This window comes from Cheilinus undulatus, linkage group 8 (assembly GCF_018320785.1).
Source record: "Cheilinus undulatus linkage group 8, ASM1832078v1, whole genome shotgun sequence".
Classification (NCBI taxonomy): domain Eukaryota; kingdom Metazoa; phylum Chordata; class Actinopteri; order Labriformes; family Labridae; genus Cheilinus; species Cheilinus undulatus.
Genome location: NC_054872.1, coordinates 39,762,569 through 39,774,387, shown reverse-complemented (window position 1 = coordinate 39,774,387; position 11,819 = coordinate 39,762,569). Strand labels below are relative to the sequence as shown.

Genomic DNA, 11,819 nt, shown 5'->3' with positions numbered 1-11,819 from the left:
AGTAAAAAGTAACTTCTAAAATGTTGTACCAGCAGATTACGTCCCATCTGCTCTGACAGAGACGGTGTCTCACAGTAGTGGTCTGCAAGACATCAGAGATTTTTGGTCTGTATAAGACCCCTCTCAAAATTTTAGATGTTAATTTTTGCCTTTTATATGTTCAAATAAGATTTATTTCTGGAGTTTTCAGGTCAATGAGGCTTATAAAAAGTGTACTTAGTAATTCTGATGACAAATTAGGTAATGAGCTTGCTTAGATTTGATTTTTGCAGTCCATTCCTGGTAAGACCTGGTGTGTTTGTTGTTTTGATCATTTTTTTAACACTTTATCTCTCACCTTTACTTATATCTTCCTTTTTTCCACACTTTCTCTGACACTCTCTGTGAGCCTGGATGTCACATTTTTGTCCTGGCGTCGTCAGCCATAGTCATATCATGTCTCATGAGCTGAGTCAGAGTGAAACATAAAAACAGAATGTGAGTGGACTTTATGTGCCTGTTCAAATAGAGGACCAGTAGCTCCCTTTTCTGTCCCCCAGTCACATAGGAACATTCAGGCACATGCAGAAAAAGTAAAGACAATGTGACATCCTGCTTCATATTAGAACAGTTTGGGTACGCTCCAGCTAATGTGGAGCCATTCATGATTGTATTTGTTGACTCTGACGTGGTCTTCACCCAAAGTAAGCATGCGGGCCAGCGGGGTTATCAGACCAGGAGACAGACTGACGCAGGGGTCCTGCAGCTTGTTGTTTCTCTAATTGAGTCAGCACGAGCAATTTACCGACACTTTGAAGGTTTAATGAGAATTCAAATGGTCCCTGATTTTATCAGCAAGCACAGTCCACTGTTTATCAGTTTCTATCTTTATTTTACCTTTTTGTTATTTCATTTCCACTAGTATTGATTTTTGTTTTTATCCAAAGCTGATGTTGTTCTAGAACAGATTTTATGCTGGCAGGATGATTAATCTTAAGGTGTTTATCACTGCTAGAGTGATAACAAGAGGAATAATTTAGAGGTGTGAATTTTCTCAGAAATTTACAACAACTCAATCATTCTGTTACCTTTAAATTCCTTTGCTTTTTCATTCAGATTTTCTAATACCCAGTGCCTACAAAAGTATTCATACCCTTGGATGTTTTACCCTTTTACTGATTTCATAAATCAATCATGTTCAATATGATTTTCGTTGTATGGCACCCCCTTTAAGTCAGTATTTTGTAGAAGCACCTTTGGCTGCAATCACAGCACTGAGTCTGTGTAGATCAGGTCTCAATCAGGCTTGCTAATCTGGACTCTAAAATTTTACTACATTCTTCTGCTCAAGCTCTGCCAGGTTGCTCGGATGTGAACAGCCCTTCTCAAATTCAGCCACAAATTCTGTATTGGATTGAGGTCTGGGCTTTGACTCGGCCACTCCTGAACATTCACCTTGTTGTCGTTAAACCGTTTCAATTGAGCTTTTGCTGTTGTTCTTATGCAGACTGAAGATGATCCTCTAGGATTTCCCTACATTTTGCTGCGTTTATTTTATCCTGTAAGCTTTCCATGGCCAGCTGCTGAGAAGCATCCCACCAGCATGATGCTGCCACCACTGTGTTTGTTTGGTGTCCGCCAAAAATAGCGTTTTGTCTGATGGCTAAAAAAAACACCATTTTGTCTCACACATGCCTACTGGTCAACTCTAGTAGAGATTTAATCTACGTTTTCTTCAACAGTGGCTTTCTCTTGTTGTTACTCCTTCAGAGTAGTCATATGAGGATTTTCACTTTTCAAGCCAAACCAAGCCTCACTGATTTCCCTTTCCACCAACAGTTTGGCTGTGCCAGGCTGCACCGAACTGCACCGAGAATGGTCTTGCTCTGGAGCAGGGCCTCAGTGAGACAGTCCCACCTCCAAGCGCGCTGTGCTGACAAAGCAGTTTGCGGTCCCCCTCCCTAATGACAAATCTCCACCGGGAGATGCGTGTTATTCTTGCCTCTTGTCAGACTGACTACAACTCTGTCACAGCGGTGGTCTAAAGTCAGCATTCGCTGTGTGGCTGAAAGGTTTATGACACATGACCAAAACTTAAGATTTTATGTGCTCATACTGTGAGAAATCAGGATGGACCAGGCGCAGCACCAAAGACATACTTTTCAATAACCTTTCTTCTGAGTTGCTTGGAGTGTTCTTTTGTCTTCATGGTGTAATGGTTGCCAAGGATACTAATCAACTAGTAACTGGATCTTCCAGACACAGGTATCTTTATACTACAATCACTTGAGACACATTCACTGTACTCAGGTGATCCCCGTTTCACAAATTGTGACACTACTTGCACCACTTAGATTGACCTTTTGTTGAATTTGTTTAGTCACTTTAAAGGGAGTGAATATTTATGCAGTCACTTATTTTACACTACATATTTTTATTTAATTAACATTACTTTGTAGAAATCTGTTTTCACTTTAACATTAAAGAGTTTTTTTGTCTTTTTTTGGTCAGATTATATTGACCATGACTGATTTATAAAATCAGTCAAAGGGTAAAACATCCAACAAGGTGAATACTTTTTATCTGCTGTATTTATAAGCCTGTCAATATTGGTTCATGCAGTGTGTCAGCAAACTGGTAATGGTGTTGAAATGCAACAAAAGCATCTGCCCTTTGTTTCTATACATCGCTCTTATGTAACACCTAACATGAGCCTGAGAGGCAGGTGGAGTTTACAGACCTCAACCAAGGCCAATACTTCATTCCTCTAGGAACAGCATTACCCCAAGTAAAACTCTGGCGAAGTGTATTGTGATATCTTTCCACAACTGGTTAAAAAATAACAACAGGTGTATCTGTCTTTCCTAGGAATCACCACTCAAAATGTGCTTTTTATTATGTACCTTTACAGCGGAAATTTGAAATGCATAAAGCCCCTGTGAGGAGTTTTATATTGGTGTTATAAAAGACTGAAATTAACAATGATGCCTTTTTATGACCCACAAAAGCAAACCATCAGTGGCAAGATTTGCCATTAAAGGCCTGTGCAGGGTGGTTGTGACGATCCTTTTGAGGGGAAGGGCATTGTTATTGCTCTGCTCTGCCCCCTAAAATACAGCCCCTTGACTGGGTTTGACCCAGATTCCTGAAAATCATCAGGCATGTGTGTCATGTCAAAGCCTACAAAAACGTCTATTACTGACATTACAAAAATGATTTAGGAAGTCATTTTTTTGCAGTTGACTGTCAAAATTTGGTAATTTTTCCAGATTGACAGCGTCCTCATTTTGATAAACTTGTCCTTGGGGTTTTATCTGATTGAGGCCACATTTTCTGAGTTCGCTGTAGACATTCGGATGAATAAAAGTTATGAAAAACTTGAGTTTTTGTTGATGGGCATGACCATGATTTGGTTTCAAAGTTTGATTATATTTTCTTGGCAGTTTGCCAAAAAAAAAAAAGGATTCATTATAACTCTGAAGTGGTTATTTCAATCATCACCAAGCTTCATGAGTTCGATCACTCCCTGCCAGAACACACTTCACACCTTCCCAACAGAAACTACCTTCTTCTTGGTGACAAATTGCCATTCCTACCAAGTTAAGTAAAATCTCCTAAAAGAATTGCTTTGGAACAACCTTTCCAGTATCACTTTAAAAAGATCAAATGCCTTTATCTAACCCTTTATTATTGCTATCTAACAGACATGATTACTGTATAGTGTGTGGCCCGCTGAAGACTTAGGAATTTGGAATTGCATATGCATCATTATTAGGGCTGGGCAATTGATTTAAAATTAGTTTAAATCGCAGTATAGCCTGCTGCAATTTTCAAATTGCAGAAAGTAAAATATTTCTTAGGCCTGAAATTTTTGTCAAAATACCAGTTTTTAACTTCTTTTTTGCAGAAAAGATGTAAGGCATGACATCATGCAATCATTCAGATGCCATTTTTTTAGAGTAGTCTGCCAGAAATCATACGTTCTTCATTTTAGTTCTTTTCTTCTTATTAATGACAAAAACCCTTCAATGCAATAACTCATATCTAATTTGCAATACAAGTCGGAATAATCAGAATTAGATATTTTTACAGAAAGGTTCAGCCCTTGTTGAGGAATAAAAGAAAGTTAAGGAATAACTGCGTATCAAATTGCAATATGGGGGGGTGGGGGGCACAATTAGATTATTTTTCAAAATTCTTCAGCCCTGATCATAATTAGACCTACTGGCTTAACCACACTGACAAAAGGAAATTACAGTTGTTTACTTTTCCTTTTTCATTGAGCAAATCAGACTCAGCTCAGATGTGGACATAAATGTCTTGCCATGAAACAGGAAGTAGTGATAAATCTTATATACATGGTAAACAAAATCTCAGATGTCTTATCCTGATCTGCCCTTGAACTAATTTTACATGCCGATATTAAACTAATGCCATAACATCATTAAATGGAAGGAGGCAGAAGTTACTTGTACATAAAAAGTCAAACTTTTTAAAAGGTTACATGCTATGCAAAATAAACTTTTTCAGGCTTTTCTAGCAAAAATAGGTGCCCCTTGACTGTTCACAATCCCCTCAAGAATCAGAACAACCCCCCCTGTGTGCTAAAACAACCCGTTCTCAGATTTTCCCCTCATGATGTCATGTAGGGAGTTAGCCCTGCCCCCAGGTTCGGTTGGCCCTCCACCCTCGGAAGAAAGTTCCACCCTCCTCGCTGAGAGGAGGATCAGGTGAGCCACATCCACTAAGCCACATCCGTTTCCAGAAAGGGGCGGAGTCAGACAGCTCATTAACATTTAAAGACACAGAAACAGCAAGGCTGCAACATAGGGGTTTTTAGACATGCAAAAATACAATACTGGAGTGTTTTTTCAGCAACGAACTTCACAGACCTGTTTTGGGAACCTCTGAGACCAATATAAACTTGTCTAAAAAGGGTAAATATGTGACCTTTGAATTTTACATGAATGCTTTTAGTCCTGCCCAGTCCTGGAGTTGCAACTTTTTAACATAAGAGTATGGAAAAATGACTGTAAATGAGAGACATTTGTGCTTGATATTGAGTTGGATTCAGTGTTTAAGAAAACAGGGATACATTGTGGTAAATTCTCTTGCTTGTTTGCAAGTCCAATCTGGATCTTTCCCAAAGTTTAATCTCCTCTTCTCCCTTCATCTTACACATTTCCACCTAAGCTCATGAAAATCCAAACAAGATTTTCTCTGTAATCCTGCTGACAGACAGAGTGACCAGCAGAACAACAAAGAGGCAACAAAACCAGATAATCAAAAAAGCAAGTTTATATAAAGAGCATGTCAGCAACAAGGTAATTGAAAGTACTTCACATGAAACGATGGATGGTGCATTAAAAAGATGAATTATGTCATGAAGATGAAGTGGTTATTTATACAGCAGGTTTGGATTATCTTGATCAATACATCTCTTTGATATCCTAGCATTAATCTCATCAGATTACATAATATTCATCTTTAACTTGTGCAGATTAAAACACCTTGACCCCCAAATAAAAGGCTTTTAATCCTGGCTACTATTCCTCTGCTCTCAAAGGGATTTAATTTGGTTCAACTGCAGGTTCCTGTGTATTATGCAAAAACTGAATGTGCTGAAAATGAGGGGCTAATTATTCCATTTGAGAGGTTGTAATTACATCCTTTAGACTGAGCAATGGATATTCCAAAGAGGCTCGCTCTCCTCGCTGAAGGATTTCGTGGGTTGAAACAAGTGCAGCTCAGTCAGCCGTGCAGCCGACTGACCCTCACAGTCTTGGCCTTTGCTGTGGGAATCTCCAGCGTTTTTTTTCCCTGCCTGGAAAAGTCACATTTTAGTTAAATCTCTTCAAGTGTTAAGCGCTGCATTAATACAGAATACAGATGACTCTCATATATTGTTTAAATGATGCTCTTCAGCAGCGGCGGCAGCTTGTTCATGTGTGGAATTACGTACGCTGTCTTTGGAAAGTAATTTAATTTGAAAGTTCATAGATGATTTAAAATTGCTGAACAGACAGTGAAGCCCACAATCAAAAATAGATCAGAAAATTTCCCCATGAGTTGCAGCACTATGAGGGGGAGCAGTAATGAGGAGGTCAAAACTTCCCCACAGGAGTTAGGTAACTGCTGCCAGGAATGGGCCGGGCCTCCCAGCGTGATGAGGCAACACTCAGCCCCAGGGTTGTATAAATACCAGAGCGCTCTGCATACTCAGCTATCAGACAGCAGAGGGACTCCACAAGACCGACAAGGGTCACTAGAAGATCTGAAGAAATCCACTCCCACAGACAGTCACCATCCATCACTGGAGCTGAAGACTTAACTAAAGACATAGTTGTGCTCCTTGGTGTCCTGACACCCATGAGAAGAAAGACCCATCAGCTGTAATCTTCAGAAGGATTTAATAACTAAACCTCTTTAACCGCCGCTAAAATGAAGGCATTCAGCATTGCAGTTGCAGTGACACTCGTGCTCGCCTTTATTTGCATTCTGGAGAGCTCTGCCCTCCCATTCAGCGGGGTAAGAATTTGACTTAAACTCTCCTCATTTGCTTATTAGCTATAAATGTTTTGTCAGGACGCTCAGATGTGTCTCCTAAATGTGCATAATTCATTAACAGGTGCAGGAGCCGGAAGAGGCAGGGAGCAATGACACTCCAGTTGCAGCGCATCAAGAAATGTCAATGGAATCGTGGATGGTATGTTCAATTGACTGAATGAATTAAGCCAATTACCTTGAGCAAATTAAAATTTAAGTGGGTTTGTTTTCCCCGTGGAGTACCCCTGGTGCTCTCTCTCTATACAGCGAGTGGATTGCATGCAGGAGACGAACGCCTCGCTCATGTCTCTTTGTCTTTCACAGTTTCCAGGTCGCGTCAGAGAGAAGCGTCAGAGCCACCTCTCCCTGTGCCACTGGTGCTGCCGGCCCAATAAGGGCTGCAGTGTCTGCTGCAGGTTCTAACCATTCCCACAGCTGCTGGAAATATTAATTTATTATGCTTCATCCCATCAAATGTCCCATCCTTGACCTCTTTTTTGAATGCATAGCCTGTACAACACTGAATTTTATGATTCATAGAAGAGCACTGGAAGAATATAGAGCTTTTCTTTGTATTTATTTTGTACATTTTTTAATACTTTCACCCAGTGAGTCTTTTTGTAAGCATTTGTTTGTAAAAATAATTTCTATGTGAATGTTTCTTTCTATTTTGATTAAAGTCTACTATGTAATTCTGCCAAATAAATATGAACATTTTAATCCAATTCAAACATGTTTGTATTATTCTTAACCCTCTGAGCCCTAAGTTAGTTTTTATGATTTTGTCTCTCCTGGACTTATTGTCTTATAAAGCTATTAACGTTGTGAGTTAAGAAAAGAAATGGTTGATATTTTAAAAAGAAAATACTTATTATAACAGGATAACTGTAAAAATAGATGTATAGATGTACAGTTGAAACCAGAAGTTTACACTGAAAACTTTTTTGTCACTGTCTGACATTAAATCAGACTAAACTTTTCCTGTTTTATGTCAATTAGCCCAAATTATTTCTATTATCTAAATGCCAAAATAATGAGAGAGAGATTTTATTATTTTCTTCAAAGACAGAAGTTTACATACACTAAGATTACTATGCCTTTAAATAACTTGGAAAAGCCCAGATGATGTCATGGCTTTGGAAGCTTCTGATAGGTTCACTGACAACTTTTCAGTTAATTGGAAGCTCACCTGTGGATGTATTTTAACACACCTCTAACACACTGCTCCCTTGTATGATATCCTGGGAAAATCCAAAGAAATCAGCAAAGATATCAGGGAGAGACCTGTGGAACTCCACAAGTCTGATTCATCCTTGGGTATGATTTCAAGATGCCTGAAGGTGCCACGTTCATCTGTTCAAACACTTCTAGGCAAGTATAAACACCATGGGAATGTCCAGCCATCATACTGCTCAGGAAGGAGATGGATTCTGTGTCCCAGAGATGAACGTGCTTTGGTGCGAAATGTTGTATTAACTCTAGAATAAATGCAAAAGACCTTGTGAAGATGCTGGCTGAAGCTGGTAAGAGAGAGTCATTATCCACAGTGAAACCAGTCCTTTACTGACATGGGGTGAAAGGCCACTGAGCGAGGAAGAAGCCATTACTCCAAAAACAGCATAAAACACACAGGGAGAAAGAGCTTCATTTTTGGAGACATGTCCTGTGATCTGGTGAAACTAAGGTTCAGTGTTAATCCATAATGACCATTGTTACATTTGGAGGAAAAAGGGTGAAGCTTACAAGCCAGAGAACACCATCCCAACTGTGAAGAATAGGGGTGGCATCATCATGTTGTGGGGGTGTTTTGCTGCAGGACAGACTGGTGCACTTAAAAAAATAGATGGCATCATGAGTAAAGAATGTTATGTAGAAATATTGAAGCAAAATCTCAAGACATCAGCCAGGAAGTTAAAGCTTGGGCACAAATGGGACTCCGCTCTCTGTTGGGACACCGGTTCTGTCAGCAGGAATGGACCAAAATTCCAGCAAACTCTTGTGAGAGGCTTGAGGAAGGATACCCAAAATGTTTGACCAAAGTCATACATTTTAAAGGTGATGCTACCAAATAATAAAATAAGTATACTAATACTAACATTCTGACTTTGAAGAAAGTAGTTCAAAATTCCCTCTCTCATTATTCTGGCATTGAGCAAATAGAAAAAAAATAGTAATCCCAACTGACCTAAAACAGGAAAAGTTTAGTCTGATTTAATATCAGACAGTGAGAAAAAAATGTCTTTTTATAATGTATGTAAACTTCTGGTTTTAACTGTATATCCACATAGGACTTTGGTACATCAAAGACTTTTTACCATGTTGTGTTTTTCCAGGCAGAAATTTGCCACCTGCTGAATACAGCTCCACAACCAACTTTTAGGTCCCATTTCACCAATTTAGAAACACTGATGTAGGCACTAGTGATGTTTGGATTGTGTCCTAAAAAAATCAAATAGCAAAAACCTTTTCTAAAACTGCACCAAATATCATTAGATTAAACACCAGAACTGCTGGGCTCTCTACCCGTTAGCTGGTTTATTTACCCGTGATTAGAGAGCGTTGATTTTCATAAAGAATACTAATTGAGAGTATGTATTTACCAGTGTTAATTTTGTCGACTAAAACTATGACGAGAAATATTTGTTGACAGCCTTTTTTCCATGACAAAACTGGACTAAGACTAACAAAAATAGATCTGTGATGACTAAAACTGACAAAACTAAGTTAAGTTTTCCTCAAGATGACTAAAACTAGACTAAAATATCATGTATTTTCTTATACATCATACAGTCATTAGCTCAAATTGATCGTTATTTGCATTTCCCCTCTAATGAGCAAAGAAAATGAGTAAATTGTATTGTAAGAAAAGGAACAGAAATCAAGCCACAAAAAAAGCACATCTGTGTTAAACTCAGAGAGGCTCTGGAGTTGTCAGATTACTGGTATCCACATTGTGCCCTCTGCTTGCTCAGCTAGTTATTGCAGCTACCACTGGTGAGAAATAATAAGTCAAACATGGAGCTCCCACTATTCCACCCCAGTGAGCGTGATATCTCCCACCCGACCCTGGATAATCTTTTGAAAGCCGGAGAAAAGAAACAGAATTGTGATTTCGGAGTTCACATGGTTCTTTCACCAAAGCAGCAGGTGGCACAGATTGAATTCCCTTTCTGGATTGTCAATAGAAAATTATTTTATTCTTGTACTGGTTTTCTCAGCGAGAATAACTGACATGCAGCCTCACCTTACACAATATGATCGTGAATGAGTCAATATCTGTTTTAGTGCAGACTGTAGGGTTTTGCATGAGTCAGGGTTACACTTCTGCTATTTTATTCTGGGGTCAAGATTTGAAAGTGATGCTTCTAAGATGAAATAATGGTATGGTCCCAAACAGCCTTGGTTTTTCATTATGTTTAAGAAAAAGATATTACAAAGGTACGTGCAACTGGTAACCCAAATGGGCCATGCTGACTGGCACCTCCTGTAGCTTGTATATGTACTACTGACAAGTGTGTCATACAACTCCACTTCAAAAACACCAGACTATCCCTTTAAAATGAGAGCATTATGAGGAAAGTGAAGCGAGACTATACACTGTAATAGATGGGTACAGTTTCTCTGTGTAATTTGGCGAGTTTTTGGTAAAAATGAGCAAAGAAACAATGTTGGCTCAGAAAAGAAGAAGAGCTCTATGGACATTTGTCATCCAGGTAAGTTTATGGCTGTGGCTTTATTCCTCTACCTGACCGTCACACATTAGTAAATTAACCCTAAGGATATGTTCTTTTGGAGATCGGTGCCATCCATGATCAACTAAGTGTGCACAGTGTCTGCCCGTGCTCGCTCTCCCCCATTGGCCCACAGCAATATCAATAACATCAGTGAAAATGGCCCACATTAGAACATGAAGCTCATGCTTGACTGTAGTGTACATTTGATGTGTTTTCTTAATGAATAATGAATAAAGTTTTGTGTTACCTTGGGGGCTCGTCCGGGACGGTAATACCAAACTATACTCATCTACCGATAAGAAAACACAGAAGATGGGGAAGACGGTGTCAATGGATTTGGATTAGCGTATAGGCTATTTTTAGTTTAAGCACTGGGCAGTGCTACTGTGCTAATCCTGTAAACAAACATTTTTGACATTTATTTAAAATCTTTGAAATGACTGGCTATTTGTTAGCTATTATTTTGCCATTCAAGCACACCCAAACACTAAGCACATCTTTCCATAAATTAGACTGGATTTGCTGACTTCAGTATCGTAAAGTTGAGGTGTATGAAAGTGGCCCCACCATCTTTATGGCTGTGAGTATGTGGCCCTCTGGAAAAAGTTTGAACAACCCTAGCTTAGAGGCTCACTTTGGCCAGGGGTGGCCCTGCCAGGCATGCTGGAGGTTTATGTTACTAATATTTCCAAGTACTCCAATTAAAAAAAATACCTAAATACCCCTTTAAAAATTTTCATCTGTGCCTCTAGCTTAAGCTACATAGTATGTCACAGGACCCTCTGCGAGTTTTACAGTTGCTATACAGTAAAGATACAGCGGTGGGTCAGACCGTACATTTGGAGAAAATCCCCCAGAGAAATCACATTCACAGGCAATGGATGAAAATGAGGCTCAATGACCCTGAGCTTTGACCTTCAAAATCCCAAATCTAATCAGTTCATCCTTGACTCAGGGCGGGTGTGTAAAGTTGCTCCATTAGTTTACCAAGTGAGGACTATTTTTGTTATTAAGTTATTTTTAAAGTCTTTCTAACACTTATTTTTAGCAAGAACAAGATTTTGATCGTATCAATCAATGTGTCAGTGCAGTTGTCACAACATCTTCATATGACACAGTTTTCCTAAAAGTAACAGCTGCCCATGTAGAAATATGTTAACTGTAGCCATTACTACACACTAACATTAAACCATCTGGAGTAGCACATGGAAAAACAAGATCCATTACATTCAGACAAAATGTCTTGAAATTGAATTCTAAAATTATCTCACAGCAGTGACTATTTCCTATTAAGAGTGTTTACATTTTCCTGTGTTTTAATACAGCTTCTTTGGAGGGAAGGAGTATGAATTTTAAATTGGATTTCTTTTCCTGTGGCTTACTTCTAATTTTAAATTTGCCCTTAATAACTTAATTCCCTGGCTGGGAGAAAAACCTCTCCCCAGTGTCAGGGGTTGTTGTGAATAATCCTGGACTAGAGGTTTTTTTGTAGATGGTATGAGCACATTTAGAGCATTTATTTAAAACGTGTACAAGGATAGATGACAGATAAAAATTCTG

At 39.0% G+C, this 11,819-nt stretch overlaps 1 protein-coding gene across 1 annotated transcript; it reads left to right on the top strand.

The window, feature by feature from the left end:
- Window positions 1-6,216: 6,216 nt before the first annotated feature.
- LOC121513632 (hepcidin antimicrobial peptide) lies at window positions 6,217-7,250 on the top strand. Its single transcript, XM_041793508.1, has 3 exons — window positions 6,217-6,507; window positions 6,608-6,685; window positions 6,850-7,250. Exons 1-3 carry the CDS (start codon window positions 6,421-6,423, stop codon window positions 6,946-6,948), a joined length of 264 nt encoding a protein of 87 aa, XP_041649442.1. The 5' UTR covers window positions 6,217-6,420; the 3' UTR covers window positions 6,949-7,250.
- The last annotated feature ends 4,569 nt before the right edge of the window (window positions 7,251-11,819 follow it).

Excerpts from the sequence above, each read along its gene's own strand:
- LOC121513632 (XM_041793508.1), top strand. The coding sequence starts at position 6,421 with ATGAAGGCATTCAGCATTGCAGTTGCAGTGACACTCGTGCTCGCCTTT. Across the intron at positions 6,508-6,607 it reads CTGCCCTCCCATTCAGCGGG|GTGCAGGAGCCGGAAGAGGC; the intron begins GTAAGAATTTGA and ends ATTCATTAACAG. Across the intron at positions 6,686-6,849 it reads TGTCAATGGAATCGTGGATG|TTTCCAGGTCGCGTCAGAGA; the intron begins GTATGTTCAATT and ends TGTCTTTCACAG.